Source organism: Schistocerca gregaria, chromosome 8, assembly GCF_023897955.1.
Source record: "Schistocerca gregaria isolate iqSchGreg1 chromosome 8, iqSchGreg1.2, whole genome shotgun sequence".
Taxonomy (NCBI): Eukaryota; Metazoa; Arthropoda; class Insecta; order Orthoptera; family Acrididae; genus Schistocerca; species Schistocerca gregaria.
In genome coordinates, this window is record NC_064927.1 from 93,312,653 (window position 1) to 93,334,663 (window position 22,011).

Consider the following 22,011-nt stretch of genomic DNA (forward strand, 5'->3'; position numbering starts at 1 on the left):
TACAGTGCAGGGGAGCTATTTTGGAAGAAACACTGAAAACAACTCGGGATCCAGTGGTCCTCACTCAGTCCATTAACTCAGAATGTTAACGTCCCTGGGGATAAACAGCTTTACGTCTTTTACATTGTACTTCCCTTTCTCTGATCCAGTTGAAGGATCTACTGAAAATAAGGTCTTAGTATGGACCACTGTTTGTACCTGATATGGTCATTCATATTCTGGAAAATTTTAAGGAGTCTCCTTCTTTAGCATCGAGCTTTGGAGATGTTGTTTTACGAGAAGCAGGTCATCAACTTGGTATTGTGGGTCTATAGCCTTTTCATTATGCTTACTTAATCTTTGTTGTGCTTTTTCAATTAAATTTTTAAAAACTATTTCCAGATTCATTTCATAATCGACACTCGCTTGTTCGGGCCAATTAAAACATTTAATTAGAGGTTCCCCTATGAAAGGGGTATCTATAACTTTTAAAGGTGTTAACCCGGTCGATAAATGTGGTAATTAATTTAGTATAGGTTCAAAACCTTTAATTTTCATTACCCATAAAGTATGTTTTTCATGGCAGTAGGTACGGCATAGTTTTCCAATTTCTTTCCTTACTCATTCACATGGGTTTGATGACAGGTTATAGTTGGATATTAACACTTGAAAAATGCCTTCCCACACTAGAAATTCTTTAAATTAGTTACAAATTGCGGGCCATCATCCGTTAGAAACCGTTGTGGTTTACCTACTTCCAGAAAGCATTGTTGTAAATAGTGTATAACTTTCTGCGTATTGGCTCTTTTGATTGGACATAGTTTAACATATTTCAACCAGCACTCTATGATGACTAAAATGTATGATACTACTCCTTTTCCTTGTGGAATTGGTCCAAAAAAAATCAGCTGCTGTGAGGTCGTGTAACGACTTCGGAATAGGGTACATTTTGTACTTCACATGAGTATTATTCTCTTTCACCTTCTGACAGATTTCACAAGTTTTAATCAAAGATGCTATCTAATACCCTACCTTCTTAAAATAATATATGGGTCATACACTTTTTGATTCTGAAGTATCCATATCCTGTATGAACATACCACACAAGTATGTCTTCCATTACCTTTGGAATGCATAAGTGCTAACATTGCGATATTACGCTCTCTCTCCAAAACAAATTATGACCTATAATTTTCCATTTTCCTACTTGATTAGGAGGTAAGGAATTCTGGATACATTTAGAAAACATTTCTGTAACATAAGGATCATGATGGATATTTTCAGTTATTCTTTGCACCATTTTCTTTACTCGGATATTCTGCTAATATGTAATTAATGACAAAAATAATGCCAGGTCCTTCCGTGCGTTTCAATCCTTCCATTCCTATGGGTAACCAGGGGTGGTGCCAAGGGGGGGGGGGGGGGGGGGAGAGGTGGGTGTATGGGCTCTACACCCCCCCCCCTCCCGCCTCCCACCCATGGAGTATCATATTACTCTGGATAAAATGACTTCGGAAATCAGTGAATATATTACTCCAACAAATTCAATGTATTCCAAACACATTTTAACAAAAGAATAAAAGTGGCAAATAGTTTACTACCTGAACCAATAAATATCATTTAACTTAAAATGGGCATTATTAATACACATTTTCTACCCTGAACTCCAAAACAGTTACCAAAAACTACTTTAAGCAACACTGAATTTTACCAATTTGTTGGTAGAGGACCCAAACACTCTTTTTGTTAAGCCATATTCCATTCCCCCAAACCCTCCCCTCCCCCAACCCCCCTTGACCGTGTCTAGAATCGCCTCTGTGGGTAACCTTGACAAAGCATCAGACACAATATTCTCGGAACCTTTTACGTACTGTATCTTAAATATCGTATTCTTGTAGGAAAAGCATCCATCACATTAACCTACTATGCAGTAAACGGCTGCTCATTAGAAAGGATAAAGCTTGATGGTCTGTATAAATGTTGATTTCTGATACTCATACTAGTGCTTGAAATTTTTGAATATTCCACACAATTACTAATAGTTCTTCTTTGGTAGTCATGTAATTTAATTCATGCTTCTTGGCGCGCAAAATACGATTTAGACAGTTTCACCATAATACATTTTTCTTTAAATTTTTTCAAAGTTTTGCACGAAGTTGAACAATGTTTTTCCCAAGAAGCTGATATTATCAGGATATCATCTACGTATATTATCAAAACCTTCAATAACTCTCTCTCTAGTGCCTCATCTAACGCACATATGAATAAGGACACAGAGATATTGAGTCCGAGTGGCAATACATTGAAATGATATGATTTACTATCAAACAAAAATACTGTACACTTTTTGGGTTCTGGGTGTAATTTTATTTGCCAATATCGCGTGGTTGGGTCCATAGTTGTAAAGAATCTTGCCTTTCAAATTTGTATAACAATTTGTCAATATTAATTGGTTGGTCTCGCTCTGTCTCCATATACCGATTCAGTGTACGAGCATCTAATACTAATCCTACTCCATCTGTAGCTTTCTTTACCACAACCAATGACACTAGAACTTTGTTCTATAATATTATTATCAATCATTTTATTTATTTCATCCCTAATTTCTTCCTTCAAACTTACCATTATTGGGTACGGCTTACAGAAGAATGGAGTATCGTCTGTGATTTTGAATTTACCTGGACGATCAGAAAATACTACTTCATACTCCATTAAAATTTTATATAAATCTCGCTTTTATTGATCGTTAATATTAGGAACTCGATAACTTTGTCTTGTATGTCAGTTTGATGTGTTACTTGATTTACATTATCGATCTTTGGTGACTATTTTGCTGTAGCTGTTAATCGCAGACACTTACACTCAGTTGTTTGTTTGCCACTGCAGTTACCTGTCACAAACGGTGTCCAATATTTACTGTCCCTTTTACCAGAACAAAGAAGACTCTCGTCAGAGTTTAAGATGTTTCTAATAACCAATTTAAACCAAATAATACATCTCTATTAATATCTTCTACTATTACTAGTGTTTGCTGAAATAATATACCTCCAATACGACAGCTCATTTGAATTTCGTATTTTATGATTTTACTCTTCGTACCTGTTGTTCCGACTATACTACTTCCTGGTCTATGCCCTTACTGGCAATAGTGGTAAGTGCTATTGAGTCTGTAATGAATTAAAGAATGCATTGGAGATGAGTTATACCTCACTCTCTGAACCTATAAATATGTTAACCAATGCAGTTTCCACTGTCCCTGCTATTATAGGTTGTGGTTTATTTGTATCTAAACTCGGTTCTTCAATTAGTAACCATTCCTTTGTGGGTAAAGTTAACATACTTATGTGGAACAAGGCCTCCTAATGTATCTCCATGATGTGGGCCGCGGCCCTGGATCCAGATCGCATCGCATTAACCTCATTACTAATTACAAGCTGGTTATCAAAACGAGATATCACACTTCCATTTTGTGCTCTATTGTTACTCGGTAGAAATTACTGAGAAGTTACTGGACCTAAATTTGAAGGTAGATGCTTCTGATACATTTCTCCTGTGTCTTGGTGTACTGTTACTATGTTTGTCTCATGTTTTTTGACATTACTACCACTACTCCTTTTGTAGTTTGGATTTTCACTTTGGTGCAAGTTTTCCTTGTGCCCCTTTTTAAAGGCATCAAGTGTGTCTACAAAGGACAACAACTCTTCTACTGTCCTCTACCCACTACATAAGATATCTTTCCTCGCATATATGGGTAATCGTCTAATAAAAATCTGCAATAATCCTTCTTCCTCCATCAGCTTATCTAAGTACTTTGCATTGGGTTAGATGTTAATCAGAATACTTCCTCATTGTACCCCAAGTATTATTGTAATATTTTGGGTCCCACAAATCTGATTCTCCTGGGCACTTGCAGACCAATACTTCTCTCTAAATTTCTTTTGAAAATCTTCCCAAGATGAAAAGTTCTCAAAATTTACTGTTCCCCATTTGGAGGTTTCTTGTAGAAGGTAACCAACAGAAAATTCAATCTTTTTGGAGTCTTCCCAATTTTTGGGTAAAGCTTGATTAAACCTTTCCAAAAAATATGTTGAATGTACCTCTCCATCAGGCTTAAATTTAGGGAATTGTCTCAATAACCCCGAATGAGTTCCCTGTTGCAAATCAGTAACTAAATCACTGGTTAACACCACATTAGGTGAAGTTACTCGTTTTTCTACTTGTTCCTGGATAAGTTTGAATTCTCTCCAGATTTCATCTATGCCCTTCCTGGTAAGTTCAGAAGAAACCATAGGTGACACGTTCCCTTATATTATTCTCTCAGTAACTTTTCTTTCTATAATTTCTTTGACTTGTTCTTCCAAAATACTTAGATTTACAATATCAGAGTTTGCTATTTTCTCTTTAAACCTTTGTTCTACATTATCCACTCATGTACTTACACCTGTAATTTGCAGTTGAATGAGAGGCATTAACTCGCTCTGTTTATCTACACTTCCTTTTAAAGTACTCAGTCCCTGCTTTACAGCATTAAATTTAATGATACACACATTTTTGAAAGATCCTAATTTTTCATTGATTTCTGATTCTACATTATTGCATCTGTCCTCAATCTGACATTCTAATTTTTTTTGATAACTCCTCGTAATTACCATTCTGTTTACTACTAAGGTCAGTGAATATTTTATTTACATGAATGTGGAGGGACCTAGTCAATTCATGCTTTAAATCTATCTTGAAATTCTGTACTTTAGTGTTTAAAGTGTCAAATTCAGTCTTCAAATCTCCCACGCCTTACGTAGATTACTAAATTATTTACTTTGTGAATCTACCTTGGCACTTAACAATCCTAAAGTTTCATTCTGAACATCCAATTTAGCATTTAAAGTTCCACTCTGAGCATCTAATTCAGCATTTAAAGTTGTACTCTGGTCATCTAATTTACCATTTAAAGTTATACTCTGTGCCTCTAATTTAGCATTTAACTGCAGACTCTGAGCATTTAAGGCTTCATTCAACTGAGTTTTGATTACATTTACCTACTCAGACCAGTCTGGCCCTTCTTTACTAATTTTCATAGCCATGACTGGTTCTGAAGTTTCCCCAACTTGTTGTTCATTACCTGTATTTTTGCAAGTTTTAGACCTTGTGAGCATTTAAAAATTATCTTTAAGTATAATAACTACACTAATAAAGTTCACACAATAGTTTGTATCACAGGTTCTAAAGTTTTGTTTTGCACTCACTTGGCGTAGACTTCTCGCAATGTAGGTGAGCGCATGTGATGGCAGGTCAGCACCAGTGAACAGCAGCTGGTGCTGGCGATGTCGGATGTAGGCTGGTTTCCACGTCTACATCCCCGCGATGCGTGCGAGAGCTCTATACTCCCTGCCCCAGATCTTCTTAGTCGTATCATTCTAGGTGTATCTCTTCTTAGTCTAATATGTCGAGATCTTCTCTCAGGTTTTTAACGTTGTGACTTTCTAATGTCTTCTCCTTTTTTACATTCACAAATTTTCTCCATCTGATACTTCAGGCTTGATTCAATTTCTTGGAATGATTCTTTTGTCTCATTATGCTCTATTGCTACGGCAACACGTGATATCTTCTTATCTCGTTTTTGTCTCAAACTTCCTGTTTTCTTCTGTCCTTTCACACCAGTCACCGTGTTCTAACATTTTTGATGACTAAGAGTGTGTGAAGTGTATGTGCAAATTTCCCACTTCTCTTACACAAGTCAACTTACTTGGTGTACACAGCCGATCTTCTTCTCTGGACAGGCGGCTTCTGGAGTCTCTATAAACTTCTTCCCTGAAGAATGATGCTAGTTACAGGAACCTTAAAGACTCTCTACTATCGAAATAATTAGGTACTCGAAAAATACTTTTCAACAACTATCGTCGTATTTGAGCTTCATAAAGAACAAAATTCACACTTTGCACATAAACATTAGACTTCTTGTAAGTCACTTGTATTGTCTCACATTAGAAACAGATTAAGTACGTTTAGCAAAGTGTTGGCTTAACAACCATAAATCTATTACAAACAAATCGTAAAATATGTCTTGCCTCCAGCAAGCCCAAGATAAGAGTTTTTTTTTTTTTTTTTTTTTTTTAGACTTCAGAATCTCAATTGTTCTTGTAATTTATAGCAATGGTCACTGATACAATTAGGACAGAATAACCCAGAAGTTCCACGGTTCTTCTGTTTATTTTCTCTATCAATTCCATGGATCACCCGAAAAGTACTTGTCGGTGCCATTTGTGTGCCCCGTCTACCTTCTGCTCATGATGGATTTCACACCTGCACACACAAACGTGATGCACAGTAGGTAGGATTCTAGCATCCCACTCTCACACCTAAAATATCATGCATTTGAGATGGTAGAAGGCTGAGTGGTTCTATTATTTACGCAAAAATCTCGAAACACTACACCGTACATCCATCTTCTGGCAGAGTTTGGGACAACAGCTGTTATATCTTATAGATAATAATAATAATAATAATAATAATACCATAATCTGTATTTAGTGATTGTTATTGCATGCCAATAGTTTTGGTGTGGCAATCCATCATGATTCTGCGGCTCTTGGTGATCACACTGAGAACATCATCACCATACTTTTTTTTAGAAGGTCCAAAAAACAGTGGTAGCCACTAAATGTTTTTTCAGCTGTGGTGCATACAGTGGCAGCACATGAAGATGCTATCGAAAGTGGTAGACGAGTTATGCTATTTGAGTAGGAAAATGACTGATAATGGTCAAAATATGGAGTACGCTAAATGCAGACTGCAATACCAAGAAAAGCATTTCTGAAGAAGATGAGTTTTGACATCTAATGTGTATTAAAATTTTATGAAATCTTTTTATGAAGGTATTTGTTTGAAATATGGCCTTGTGTGGTAGTGGCACATTTGACAATAGACAGAGTAAAAGTTTTCTTTCAGTGTGATGCCAAATAAGAATTTTGTGAATGAGATAGAACAAAGGAAAGTCCAGGATGGAACAACAACAGTATTATGAAAAGCATAGACTGATACACACCACACAGAGTAGACACTGAGTCACAGACAGGCACAGTGAAAAGACTGCTAAACATTTAAGCTTTTGGCCACTGTGCTTAGAGAGTGTGGCCACCAGTGAGTTTTTTCTATTTCTGAGTGGGCGATTGGGCTGAAAGCTTAAATGTTTAGCAGTCCTTTCATAGTGCCTGTCTGTGACTCAACACCTCCTCTGTGTCGGTAGTAGGAATTTATCCTTCTCATAATATTGTTGAAAATTAGATAGGTTACATCAAGTAAGAGTTGATGGGGTACTCAAATATGGGAGAAAATAAATCTGTAGCACAACTTGACAAAAATAAGGTACTGTTTGACAGGAAAAACTCTAAAGCATCAAGGAATTGTCAATTTGGCAATAGAGAGAAGCTTTGGAGGTAAAAATTGTAGAGGGAGAACAAGGCATGAATACAGTAAGCAGGTTCAAATAGATATATGTTGCAGTACTTACGCAGAGGTGAAGAAGTTTGCACAGGATAGCCTATCGTGGAGAACTGCGTCAACCAGTCCTGTTATTCAAGTCCATGGCGACACTAACGATGTTATGACCTTTCTTCACTGCAATTACCTCCCTGTTAGTTTCTGTATGTCGTGGAGGTTTCCTCACATCAGTTATTAGACCAGCATTCTGGTTAGAAATGCCATTCTAGCCAAATGGCTTAGCCACTGCTTTGGATTTGCTTTCTAATAAATCTCTTAGTATGCAACAAAGTGTGCACTGTTTTGAAACTAGCAAAGAAAAGGGTGTGCTGAAATGGGATTCAAACCCAGAAGCTTTTGATATTCTTTATTCAAAGAATGCTAATCAAACAAGGTATGCAGGAGTGGCCAGAGTTTCCCAGTAGAAAAGTTTTCATTTACTCTCAAAAAACTAAACTGCACCTCAACAGGTCTCTGAAGACTCTACTGACTGACTGACACGTCATCCTCAGCCAAGAACCGTCACTGAATGTGAATATGGAGGGTCGTGGAGGCAGCACACTGCTCTCCTGGCCGTCAGTTTTCGTAACCAGAGCTGCTACTTCTGAAGCCAATAGCTCCACATTTTGCTTCACAAGGGCTGAGGCACCCCACTTGCCAACAGCACTCGACAGGTCAGATGGTCACACACCGAAGTGCTAGCCGAGCCTGACAGCACTTAACTTTGATGATTCTATGAGGCCCTGTGTTATCACTGTGGCAAGGCCATTGGTGCTGCCAAAAAACTATCAACTAAGTTCTGATTAGTTGCTGAATACATTTGTATACCTGTCTCATTTTTGTGCTTATTTTGACCCTAGAGGTTGTTTTTGGTCCTAGTGCCAATAGCCATCCTTTGTCATATTTTCTGAGAAAAGGGTATTGATAGCAAAAAGGGACAATAATGGATATATGTACAGTGAAACATTTTGTAAAATTATCTTTTTTTAGAATTTTAGTTTCATTTACTTTATTTTATTTTTTTGGTAATGTTATTCTACAACAAACAGCATAGAGAATTCTTACAACATATGGGGGTTGGAACTTAAATAGTGACAACTATTTATTCACAACCAGTACAAAAGAGTTACATGTTTACACCTGTTACTGTCCTTCAAAGTAGTCACCAGCATTGTGTAGAACCCATTGCCAGCGATGTGGAAGGCATAGTATACTGTTAGCAGAACCTGTTCTGTTGATGGTGCGAATGGAGCGGTCTACTATCTATCAAATCTCTGGAATAGTTCTGAAGTAAATGCCACAAAGTGGTTCCTTCATCTTTGGAATCAAATCAAAGCCACAAGGGCTTAAGCCTGGTGAGTATTGTGGATGGTACAGTACTTCCCAGTCCCATCAACTGAACAGAGCAGCCACAGCTTGCACTGTATGCACCCACACATTCTCGAGCAAACTGATGGGTGGGTTGCGCGGAAAGTGTCGCTGCTTCTTTCACAAAGCTGGTCGCAGGTGACGCTCCAAAAAATGAACAGTAATACTGTGCATTAATGGTCTGCCATGGAGGAATGTAATGCGTTAGGATAACACCATCGCAGTCGTACACAAGAATCACCATAACTTTCACCATACAGGGGCTCTGACGCACTTTTGATTTTTGCAGCGACCCATAATGACACCATTCATTGGATTGGCGTTTCACTTTTGGCTCTTACGATGTGGCCCACGTCTCATTCAGTGTTACAATACGGCATAAGAAAGCCTCTCCTTCATGCTCATAGCACTCCAAGTGCATCTGAGCAGCGTCATAAAGCATCCATTTCTGCATTTCCATCAAGTCATGCAGAACCCATTGTGATGCAATTTTTCGCATGCCCAGGTGTTCCTTCAGGATGTGAAGCACAGCAGTATGCGCTAATATTGTTTCATGGGCGAGCTCACGAACCGCATGGCATCGATCACTGTCCACTAACGTGTCAACAGGATGCACTTCTTCTTCAGAGATGCTAGGACAACCTGCCCGATGCATATCTGCCACAGTTTGCCGGCCATCGTTGAAGGCTGTTCTGTGCAGCAATGCTGATTCCCCACATGCCTCTTGAAGACGTTGATGACACTGTCGTGCTGTACGACCCCTGGCACATTCAATCTTGATCCAACTCCATTGTTCCTGTTTCAAAAATATAGTGTCACCGTTACGTTAGACCACTTGCTCACAAGTGACTGTGTTACCATCGATTGTGCGCACGCCGTTGACGTGGGACAGGCGAGTCCATTTGCTTGGAGGTAAGGTAGGTATGTCAACAATGTGTGCTATCAGTGACAATAATAGATTCCATTGCATAGTGTCTCCACAGCAGTGTTGCCACTATTAAAGTTCCAACCCACATATTTCCTTATTCTGAAAAATGTATGCCCATAAATTTCTAAAAAATTATCTTATAACTCAGTAATGAATGCAATCTGCAAAACAAATTCATTTATTCATTTTTAAATTGTGTATAACTGTAATAATGCTTACTACAAATGTATCTGAATTGTAATGCTTCATTAATTCTAGTATGTGGGTTTTCCAATTCAGGAGCCAATCTAACTAAAGCCCCAAAAACTGAAGACTATGTACTGCTTCAGTTGTTTCAATAGATTATAGCCATAGGTTCTGTAACAAATGTTGTAGTGTAAGTACTGAATTGTGATGGCATCTCGAGAAGGTCACAGTTCATAGTAATCAATTGGAAGTCATCAAGTAAAACAGAGGTGATAACTGGTATTCCCCTGGTATTGTCTGCAAATGATGCTGTCATTTACCATCTGGTAAAGCCATCAAAAGATCAAAATAAAGTGATTTAGATGAAATACCTCTATGGTGTGAAAAGCAATAAAAACTGTGATGTCATCCAGGTGAGTACTAAAAGGAATTCATTAAATTTTGATTACACAATCACACAAATTGAAAGACTGTGAATTCAGTTAAGTACCTAGGGATTACATTTATGAACTACTTATACTGGAGTGACCACACAGATTATATTGTGGGGAACAGAACACTTAGAAGAAGCAACAGATCCACTAAAGAGACTACCTGCAATACACTTGTCCATCCCCTTCCGGAGTGTTGCTGCGCGGTATGGGATTCTTACCTGATAGGATTAACAGAGGACACAGAAAAAGTTCAGAGAAGTGTAGCTCATTTTGTATTATCCTGAAATAGGGGAGTGGGTGTCACAGGTGTGATACATGAGTTGGAGTGGCAAGCTTTAAAATGAAGGTGTTTTTGTTGAAGTGGTACCTTTTCACAAATATTCAGTTCTCATTCAAATGCGAAAGTATGTTGTTGACACCCACCTACAAAGTGAGAAATGATCATCATGATAAAATAAGAGAAACCTGAGCTCTCACAGAAAGGTTTAAGTGTTAGTTTCTGTCGCGTGTCATTCGAAAGTGGAACGGTAGAGAAATAGTTTTAACGTGGATGATGAACCTTCTGCCAAAATTAAAATGTGAGTTGCAGAGTAGTCATGTAGACATTGACTTAGATGTGTCCCAATCCTTTTGCCTTGGCCAAACTGTTGATAATTTCAAATATATATTTAGATGCCTTTTCAACTAAAAGTCTGGAACTGTTTTACATTAGCATACTTGTATAATCTTTGAAAAGCACAATGTAACTTCTTACACTGCAACCGTAAAATCATTTGTTACAATTTATGATTTATCAATTCTGTTATACCATTTGTTAACATAGATATAGCTTATTCATCATTTGAGAGTCCTTTTTGAAATACAGTTTTCTTGACATGAGTATGTTGTTTTGCTACAGATCCACATGATTTTTTTTTCAAAATTATTGAATATTCTACCAATAACAAGATAAGTCAATACCTCTTTCTTATCATCTGCATCTTCGAAAAGTATCAAGACATCAGCATACTTTAAGCCTGTCAGGGAAAAATGTCAATATGAAAATATGCTTGAATAGATGCATCATTATATAAATATGTTAGAAACCTCAGATGAACAATATTTAATTATATTACTGCCAATTTCCCATCACTGAGAGTAGCATAGAATGTCCTATTAGCAAGGAAGTCCTCATTTCAGTCAGAAGGTTGGTCTGATATTCCACAACCTTTAATTACATTCACTAAGCAACAGGGCAGAGTTGTAATGAAAACCTTCTAAAATCCCAGAACATGGCATCAAGCACATACAGCTTCTGTGCCTCATGGATGAGAAACTCAGCCTTCTTGGAGATCTAAAGAAAGATTATGTGTCATCCTTCTCACAACACTAAATCACCAGGGAAAAAGTGTACTGACATTTCATTTTAGCTGAGCAACAATGAAAACAAATGTACACACTGAGAAGAAATATTCATGTCATGTAGAACAGATAATTTTTTATTTCAGTGACTATGAAGAGTAAAGCATTAATTATTGTGGCTTGACAAACAATTTCAAATTTAAGATCATCTTTAAACAAGGAACTGTTGTTGGTGCCTTATTCACATGAAAAATAGATGGGTAAATCACTTAAATCATGCATTGGGGCTCATCAGATCTTGCTATCACTATACTCTACATGTCCTTCATATGATCTAGAGTGCACATCTGTCTACACAAAAAAATAAGATGCTGACTTAATCTAAAAATCAAGAACGTTGGAGTATGACTATAAGAAGGTTTTATACAGGGTGTATCAAAAAGGATGGCACAAACTTACACAGCTGAAAGTACACGATAATAGAAACACAAATCTCAAGTAAACATGAACTCTAAAACACACACCTTAAGAGCTATGAGATGTTCTTGATTTTCAATATCTCTTCTACTGAAAGCTCATTGCTTTCCACATTTTGGGAAGTGGTAGTATGGATCAAAACTAGAAAAAAATGTCCAGTAGACATGTGCTCTAAAATGCATACCTTAACAGCTATGAGCAACTGTACTTTGGAACACAGCTCTTCTAATGAACAAGTGCTCATAACTTTTAAGGTATGCATTTTAGAGCACATATTTTTGAACATTTTTTTCTTGTTTTGATCCATACTACCACTTCCCTAAATATGGAAAGCAAAGAGCCTGCAGTAGGAGAGATTTATTTCTCTATATTGAAAATCAAGAATATCTCATAGCTCTTAAGTTATGCATCTTAGAGCCCATGTTTACTTGACATTTGTGCTTCTATTATCATGTACTTTCAGCCATTTAAGTTTGTGCCATCCTTTTTGATACACCCTGTAGAGACAAAAAAATTTCCTATTTGGTAGTAAAAGATTTTCAACACTTAAAGAAATAGAAAAAAATTCAAAAGTACTAATGGTATTGTGAAATTTGAACTATGTTTAGAAAATCATTAACCAGCTGGTTTCGTCTATATTCCCACATGGACAAAACCAATAAGAAATACAGATTGTAGTAGACAATGAGAATGATATGTGCAACTTCAGTTTTATCATGAGAATGTAAACTAAAATTTTAGGTATTTTATTCTAATAGAAGTAACATATGATTACATAACACCCTTGCACAATTATTCACAGAGCATGTCTAGTTCTATCTTGACATCAAATATGTAGAGCAGCAGATCTTCTTGTAACACCGTAGTTTTATGATCTGGAACTGGATTCAACAAAGCTTTGATTATATTTATAAATATGAAATTTAAATCATAACTAGAGAAACAGATGTGAATAGCTATTTTTATGTATATATTGGTCTGCACACTACTATGAGAACAAGTTGCATGTACCACACTGTTTGTTGTGACCTTAAACTATGGTTGCTATGGAGACTTGTATTGATCACTGTGAGAAGGAAAGTGTCAAATACCAGAGGCACAACATGTGGGAGATATACATAGGTGAACATGATCAGTATTTTCATTTCTGTTTTCTTTACAATTCTCCTCTTGAAAACAAAGTATGTCTGGAGTAAATATGAAGAAGGAATCCTCGTCACATCAGAGGTTTGTTGTGGGATGTATGTGTGTTAATTCTGTCTTGTCTAGTGTTGTATCAAAATACTGGACATTTCTTTACAGAAATGGGCTTTTGTATCAAGATTTTGCTTCCTTTCTGACAAAGGGGTTTTTCAGTATACCATAGAATATGATAAGGTAAGGTCTAGTATTTATTTATGAACATCTTATATAAATTTACAGAAAATCATTGAAAGAAACTTTCATAATCATTCCTATGTATACTATAAACAACTGGTATTTCATCGCCATCTACGCTCTCTGAGCAATGCTACTATGTTGGAATAAACTGTCTTAACAGACATATAGAAAGCTGACATCCATTTTTTTGCAGGAATATGCAGTGCAAAATCTTTTACTCTATTATGATACACCTGACCAGTGGCCATCAGCATACAGGCAAGACAAGGTAATGTTAATTTTATTACTGTGGACTTTAATACCAGAAAAAGATAAATGTCTTCATTTTGTCATTAGTGATCAATATTTTTCACATTTGTTATGATTAATATGGTTCAAATTCACCAAATATGTGTACAAAGATAGAGATTTTATTTCCTTCACCTAAAAATGTACTGCATATATACTAAGTTAACCAATAAATAAAAAGCTATAATAATTGAAATGTTTTGGAACCTGGTCGTAAGGATGTAAGTAAATAAAACAAAATATTGATATTAAGTGGAAATTTACCCAATTCATATGGTTATTCCACTTCAAATTTTGCGCTGCTTAAATGAAATAAATCTGTTTAATTTGAATTTAACAGCACATATTGTATTTAACACTTCATTGACTAAGATTGTTCATGCACTGAAAAACTGAATACCTATTGTAAGACATGTTCTTTAATTGCTATACTGAATATTTGCAAACATATTGTACACAAAGTAAAAATGATGCACTTTCAATAGAAGCAATTTATTACATGGCTAAGCCACAGAATTATGATTTATTTTCAGGTCAATTTGAAATCTTTTTGCTATTAACAACTTATTCAACTTGGAATTTTTAACAGTGTGTTAACTGTTTTTCATGTTGAGGAGCAGACATGTGAGGAGCGGGAGTCTTATCTGAATGTGAGCCTCAATCAAGTGGTGAATCTAACTGAAAAATATACCAACTCAGGATGCAGGCTGCGCACTCTTTCTGACCGAAAGAAAATCTATGTATGTCAGAAGAAAAATCTTTTTATCAGTTCGCGACCACGGTGGTGGTTCCTGGCTATCAGTAACTGCAAATCAGTGAAGGTAACACAGCTTTCAGCATGGTGTTTGAAAGAGTAGACATGATGTGATTGTAATTGTTAAACAGGAATACTAGAAGTAAATTGTTTTGTTTAAATTTATCTTAAGTCACTTGCTGGAAATGAGAATTAAATATATTCCACACTGGGAAAGAGATTAGTTACATTTGTTGCCAGTGGAATGTACTATTATCACAGCAGTATTAATTCTCTGGTTTTCATAAATAGTCAACAAGAAAGTCATTTATAAATAATAATCCTACTTACATTACCATACAGAAACACCAGTCAGTTTGACTCATTTCATATGAAGAACTGTTACCTCCCACTTGCCTAATGGAATTCTGCTGAGGCAGGCAATTGTGCTACAAGCAGATGAATTGGAACTGAAATGAAGTTGTTAATGATTAAGTAGACTAGCCTTAAATGTCAGTTACCATTTATAATTTTTATTTAGCACTACTCCGAACTGTGTTTGCCAAGACAGAAAAATAACATTAAAACTGAAACTTAACACTTATAAAGAAGAATGTTGACTCTTCTGACTTCATTAGCAATAGATCCCAGCGTGTCATCCCTGATGGCGAGCATTCATCAGAGACAAGGATATCATAAGGAGTGCCCCAAATAAGTGTGACAGGGCTGCTCTTATTCTCTACGTATGCAAACGACCTTAGAGACATGGTGAGCAGCAATTTGTGGATGTTTGCTGATGAAGCTGTGGTGTGTGGAAAGGTGTTGTTATTAACTGGCTGTAATAGGATATAAGATGACTTAGAGAAAATTTAGAGTGGTTGTGATAAATGGTAGCTTGCTCTAAATGTAAAAAGTGTAAGTTAATGCAGATGAGTAGGAAAAACAATACCATAATGTTCAAATACAGCATTAGTAGTTTGCTGCTTGACAATCACATTGATTACATATCTAGGTGTAACGTTGGAAAGCAGTATTAAATGGTACAAGCATGTAAAAGGGAACACAAATTTTCAACTTTGATCTGGGAGAATTTTAGGAAAGTGTAGTTCATCTGTAAAGGAGAATATGTATAAAACACTAGTGCAAACCATTCTTGATTACTGCCTAAGTGTTTGGATCCCCTACAGGTTGGATTAAAGGAAGACCTTGAAATAGTTTAGAGGCTGGCTGCTAGTTTTGTTACTGGTAGGTTCAAACAGCACATGAGTATTATGGAGATGCTTTGCGGTCTCCAGTGGGAATCCGTGGATGGAGGATGACATTATTTTGATGATTCACTACTGAGAAAATGTAGATAAATTGCATTTGAAGTTTACTGCAGAACAGTCTACTGCCCCAATGTATATTTTGCGCAAGGACCACAAAGATAAGAGAAATTAAGGCTCCTATGGAGGCATATAGAAAATCATTTTCCCCTTGCATTATTTGTGAGTGGAACAGTAACTGAAATAACTACTAATGGTAGAAAGTACCACTTGCATTGTACAGTATCATGACTTTTTCATTTAAATCTGAATAAATCAATTTGGGAAAGAAAACAATTAATGCAGCATTCACAAATGTGACAAGGAAGCAATTTTTTGGTCTTGTCTAACCCTTCTGTAACTCCTTACATCGCTGTTATGTGGCCAAGTAATGTGGTTCAGCTGTTAGTGCACTGTTGGTGATTCAGCAAGGTGGACACAATTTCAATTGAGTGTATTTCCTGCATGCTTTATTGTACTAGAAATGTGTGAAGTATATTTCAAAGTGGATATTGTAAAGTTTTGAATTCTACCACTAGAGTGCTCCAACACCACACTGCCTGTAACATACACCATGTCAATTCTAAAAAAGATGGCTACTATGCGACACGAGATTTTTTTCATATGTTTATTTATTAGCTGTACAGCGTGTTTACCATGCAATTGGCTTCGTCAAAATACATTTTACATTATGCATACATATACATACATCTTTTTAGAAGTTAGTAATTTGTACATTTTACTCACATCATCATTTTACATATACATAAATACATAACTTCTTACTAATCAGACAATTTCAGCAATAATCATTATACAGTTTATGTTCAAGAATTAATTATATGGTTTTACACATTTAGTTACTGATAGTTACATTATTTCATTGCTTATACATTCCTTTCAAATTACTTCCAAGATATTCTTCAATTGAGTAATATGCTTTATTTTTGAGCCTTGTGGCAGTTTAGTAGGTGTTTGTGACTGTTGTGTGTCAGAATACTGTATATCAAGTATACAGTTGATCCGAGTGCTGTGAAAATGTAAATTCTTTTTCTGTGTAAATTGTTGTATATTTTCTACAGTTGATCCGAGTGCTGTGAAAATGTAAATTCTTTTTCTGTGTAAATTGTTGTATATTTTCTTTTATGTATATAAGCAGTTATACATATAGAGACTTGGGAATGCCCTTATGTTTAATATACTGAAGTGCTCCTTACAGCTTTTTCTTGGACTCAATCCTTGTAAACGTCTAATTGCTTTTGAATACACAGTTTGTGCCTGGTGAATTACCGCATAACAGAATCCCATATTGTAGCTGTGACTAAAAGAATGCATAGTAGCAAAGCATCAATAAACTTTTACTGACAGAATATCTTACTTTATACAGCAGGAATATTTCGCGTGCAAGTTTGCCTGTCAGATAGCTTATATGGTCATCCCATGAGAGCCTTTGGTCTATTTTTAGTCCCAATAGTTTGACACTGTGATTCTCTGCTTTTCGTACCTTCAGATTAAAATAAATTTCCTCTGTTTTTGTGTTGTTTATACATAACTCATTAGCAATACACCACACCCCACATTATTTTTGTTTACCAGCTCTTGCATACTCTCACCTGTGGAGATCATAGTCATGTCATCAGCATGTAAAACATTTTTGCAGGCTGTATAGTTTGAGAAGCCATTAACATAGATAATAAAGAGGAAGGTCCAAGAACAGAGCCCTGTAGAATTCCTCTCTTAATTTTCATTAGATCTGACCTTTCATTGTTCACATACACTGACTGTTGCCTGTTATTTAGGTATGACTTAATCGGATTAAGTGGTTTGTCTGCAATACCATACTGATGAATTCAGTGAAAGTGAGTCTGCAACTGTGGTGCAGAGCACATTTTGGCATAATTTAACAGTGAAACTCCAATGAGGAAGGCCCTCATTGGAATAAACAATTTGATGAAAATGGTTCTCTCTGTAAAAGAAAAGCCCAGGCTGACTGTGTATAATGGAGGAGCATGTGGGGCACACTTTACTGAGCTTTGAACACAGCCCAATGAAATCAACCTGCAGAGTGAGTAGAGAACTTGGACTTCCCCAAAAAACTGTGTGGCATGTATTGAGGTATTAATTAGTATAAAAGCCATACCACATACAACTGATACAGGCTGTTCGCCAAGGGGAAGATCAGTTTGGATCCCGTAGAAATGATGGAACATGTGAGGCAATACTAACCCTATTACTTACCTTAGAAGTTAGATTAAGGAAAAGCATACCTACATTTCTAGCATTTTTAGACTTTGAGAAAGGTTTTGACAACATTGACTGGAATACACTCTTTCAAATTCTGAAGGTGGCAGGGGTAAGATACAGGGAGCTAAAGGCTATTTACAATTTGTACAGAAACCAGATGGCAGTTATAAGAGTTGAGGGGAATGAAAAGAAGCAGTGGCTGGGAAGGGAGTGAGACAGGGTTGTAGTCTATGCCTGATGTCATTCAATGTGTATATTGAGCAAGCAATAAAGGAATCAAAACAAACATTTGGAGTAGGAATTAAAATCCATGGAGGAGAAATAAAAACTTTGAGGTTTGCCAATGACATTGTAATTCTATCAGGTACAGCATAGGACCTGGAAGAGCAACTGAATGGAATGGACAGAGTCCTGAAAGGAGGCTATCAGATGAACATCAACAAAAGCAAAACGAAGATAATAGCATGTAGTTGAAGTAAATCAGGTGATGCTGAGGGAATTACATTAGGAAATGAGACACTTAAAGTGGTAAAGGAGTTTTTCTATTTGGGGAGCAAAATAACTGATGATGGTCGAAGTAGAGAGGATATAAAATGTAGACTGGTAATGGCAAGGAAAGTGTTTCTGAAGAAGAGAAATTTGTTAACATTGAGTATAGATTTAAGTGTCAGGAAGTCGTTTCTGAAAGTATTTGTATGGAGTGTAGCCACATATGGAAATGAAACATGGTCGTCAAAAAGTTTAGACAAGAAGAGAATAGAAGCTTTCAAAATGTGGTGCTACAGAAGAATGCTGAATATTAGATGGGTAGATCACGTAACTAATGAGGACTTACTGAATGGAATTGGGGAGAAGAGAATTTTGTAGCACAACTTGACTAGAAGAAGGTATCGGTTTGCACAATATGTTCTGAGGCATCAAGGGATCACCAATTTAGTATTGGACGGCAGCATGGAGGGTAAAAACTATAGAGGGAGACCAAGAAATGACTACGCTAAGCAGATTCAGAAGGATGGAGTTGCAGTTCGTACTGAGAAATGAAGAAGCTTGCACAGGATAGAGTAGCATGGAGAGCTGCATCAAACCAGTCTCTGGACTGAAGAGCACAACAACCACAACATCCTCCTCCCCATAACTCTTCCTTCCCCCTCTCTCTGTCCATCTCCTGCTCTTTCCTTTCTCCATCTGTCTCCTCCTCCTGCTCTCTCTGTCCGTCCCCACCTCTTCCCTTCTTTGTCCATTCCCCCTTCCCTTTGTCTGCCCATCAGCTCCTCCCTCACTATCCTTCCATCTCACCCCCCCCCCCCCCCCCCTCTTGCCCCTCTCCAGGATGCTGGTTCTTACCCACACAGTATTTCTTTCCAATAATAATAAGTAATATGTGTACCATGTATGACTAAAATCAATCCAGGGATATAGGAATAACTTTTTACCAATGGTGTGCTCACATGTTTCACACCTGTTTGTACACATATTTTACCTGCAACTCTAGCAAATTTTGCATTGCCATTCTGTTCTCATACAGATCAAAATTTATAACATCACATTACCTGAACTATGCATAAGAAAATGATATATTTTTGCGTGGACTTCCGGTGGTATATGTGGACACTGTCTGCAAAATATGTTGTGAAATGAGTGAGAAGTAAAGAAGTAATAAATTAAAATGTCATCCACGAAGCAGCAGTTTTCCTTACTTTCAGTGTTTATGACATCATACCTCCTGAACTGTATGTTATACAATAATTTGTTGTTGCATGTGAATTCAGTAGTATATGTCAATACTGTCTGCAAAATATGTTGCAAATAGCATGATTATTAAACAGTTAATAAACTTAAAGCTCATGGATCCTATATTTGAATGTTTATTAGAGCCTTTTGTATGATTTTGAAGTAAACTGGTCAAGAACTTTAATATTTTAGCTAACAAGTGTTACACAAACACACACACACACACACACACACACACACACACACACACACACACACACACTGAAACACCAAAGAAACTGGTATAGGCATGTATATTCAAATACAGAAATATGTAAACAGGCAGAATACAGCACTGTGGTCGGCAGCACATGTATAAGACAACAAGGATGTGGTGCAGTTGTTAGATTGGTTACTGCTGCTATAATGGGAGGTTATGAAGATTTAAGTGAGTGTGAATGTAGTTTTATAGTCAGCGCATGAGGGATGGAGCACAGCACCACCAAGGTAGTGATGAAGTGGGGATTTTCCTGTACGACCTTTCACAAATGTTCTGTATATATCAGAAATCTGGTAAAACATCAAATCTCCAACATTGCAGCAGTCAGAAAAATATCTTGCAAGAATGGGACCAATGATGACTGAAGAGTATTGTTCAGTGTGACAGAGCTGCAACCATTCTGCAAATTGCTGCAGATTTCAATGCTGGCCCATCGATAAGTATCAGCATGTGAACCATTCAATAGAACATCATTGATATGGACTTTCAGAGCAGAAAGTCCACTGGTGTACCCTTGATGACTGCATGACATAAAGTATTACACCTCATGTGGGCCTGTCAACACTGTTGATGACTGGAAACACATTGCTTGGCCAGACGAGTCTCGTTTCAAATTGTGATGAGTGGATGGAAGTGTAGGGGTATGGAGACAACCTCATGAATCCATGAACCCTGCATGTCAGCAGGGGACTGTTCAAGCTAGCGGAGGCTCTGTAATGGTGTGGGGTGTATGCAGTCGGAGTGATATGGGACCCCTGATATGTCTAGATACAATTCTGACAGGTGACATGTCCATAAGCATCCTGTCTGATCGCCTGCATCCATTCATGTCCATTTTGCATTCTGATGGACTTGGGAAATTGCAGCAGGACAATGTGACACCCCACACATCCAGAATTGCTACAGAGTGGCTCCAGGAACACTCTTCTGAGTTTAAACTCTTCCGCTGGCCACCAGACTCCCCAGACATGAACATTATTGGGCATATCTGGAATGCCTTGCAATGTGCTGTTCAGAAGAGATCTCCACCCCCTTTATAGACAGCCCTGCAAGATTCATGGTGTCAGTTCCCTCCAGCACTACTTCAGACATTAGTTGAGTCCATGCCACATTGTGTTGCGGAACTTATACGTGCCCATGTAGGCCCTGCACAATATTAGGCAGGTGTACCAATTTCTTTGGCTCTTCAGTGTGTGTCTGTATGTATATGTATATACACAATGGAGAATCCAGAATGCAGTGTAACAATATTATGGAAAGTATTGTTGCTGCTCACCAGGTAGCGGAGATGCTGAGACACAGATAGGCACAAAAAGAAGAGACTATTGGAAAGTGAGCTTTCAGCCAATAAGGTCTTTGTTGAAAATACACAACATACATACACACACTCATGAAAACACAACTCACACACAAATGACTACAGTCTCCAGCAGCTGAGGCCACACCATGAGCAGCAACACATGATGAGAGAGGCAACCAGGTAGGAGTATGGAGGAGACTGGGGGGAGGAGGGGGAGAAATATTAGGGAAAGGATGGGGGATGGTAAAGCTCTGCTAGTGGGAGAATGCAGGGATAAGGTGGAGAGAGGGTAGGACATCTAGGTGCATTCAGGATGTTAGACAGAAGGCGAGGGAGAGAGGGGGTAACAGAATGGGAGAGAAGTAAAAAGACTGGGTGCATTGGTGGAATATAGAGCTGTGTAGTGCTGGAATGGGAACAGGGAAGGGGCTAGATGGGTGAGGACAATGGCTGACAAATGTTGACACCAGAAGGGATACAGGAATGTAGGGTATATTGCAGGGAGAGTTCTCACCTGTGCAGTTCAGAAAAGCTAGTGTTGATGGAAAGGGGTGATCCATATGGCAGTGGCTGTGAAACTGAC

The 22,011-nt window shown here is 37.4% G+C and overlaps 1 protein-coding gene across 2 annotated transcripts in view; it reads left to right on the forward strand.

The window, feature by feature from the left end:
* The first annotated feature begins 13,251 nt into the window (after positions 1 to 13,251).
* LOC126284118 (transmembrane protein 145-like) overlaps positions 13,252 to 22,011 on the forward strand; it is an 88,229-nt gene continuing 79,469 nt past the window's right edge. The window contains exons 1-4 of one of the 2 annotated variants that reach the window (XM_049982799.1): positions 13,252 to 13,416; positions 13,492 to 13,566; positions 13,763 to 13,837; positions 14,472 to 14,678. In XM_049982799.1, coding sequence (XP_049838756.1) covers positions 13,318 to 13,416; positions 13,492 to 13,566; positions 13,763 to 13,837; positions 14,472 to 14,678 — 456 coding nt within the window. In that variant the 5' untranslated portion in view covers positions 13,252 to 13,317. The remainder of the gene's footprint in view (positions 13,417 to 13,491; positions 13,567 to 13,762; positions 13,838 to 14,471; positions 14,679 to 22,011) is intronic. The other variant, XM_049982801.1, reaches the window with a different exon arrangement.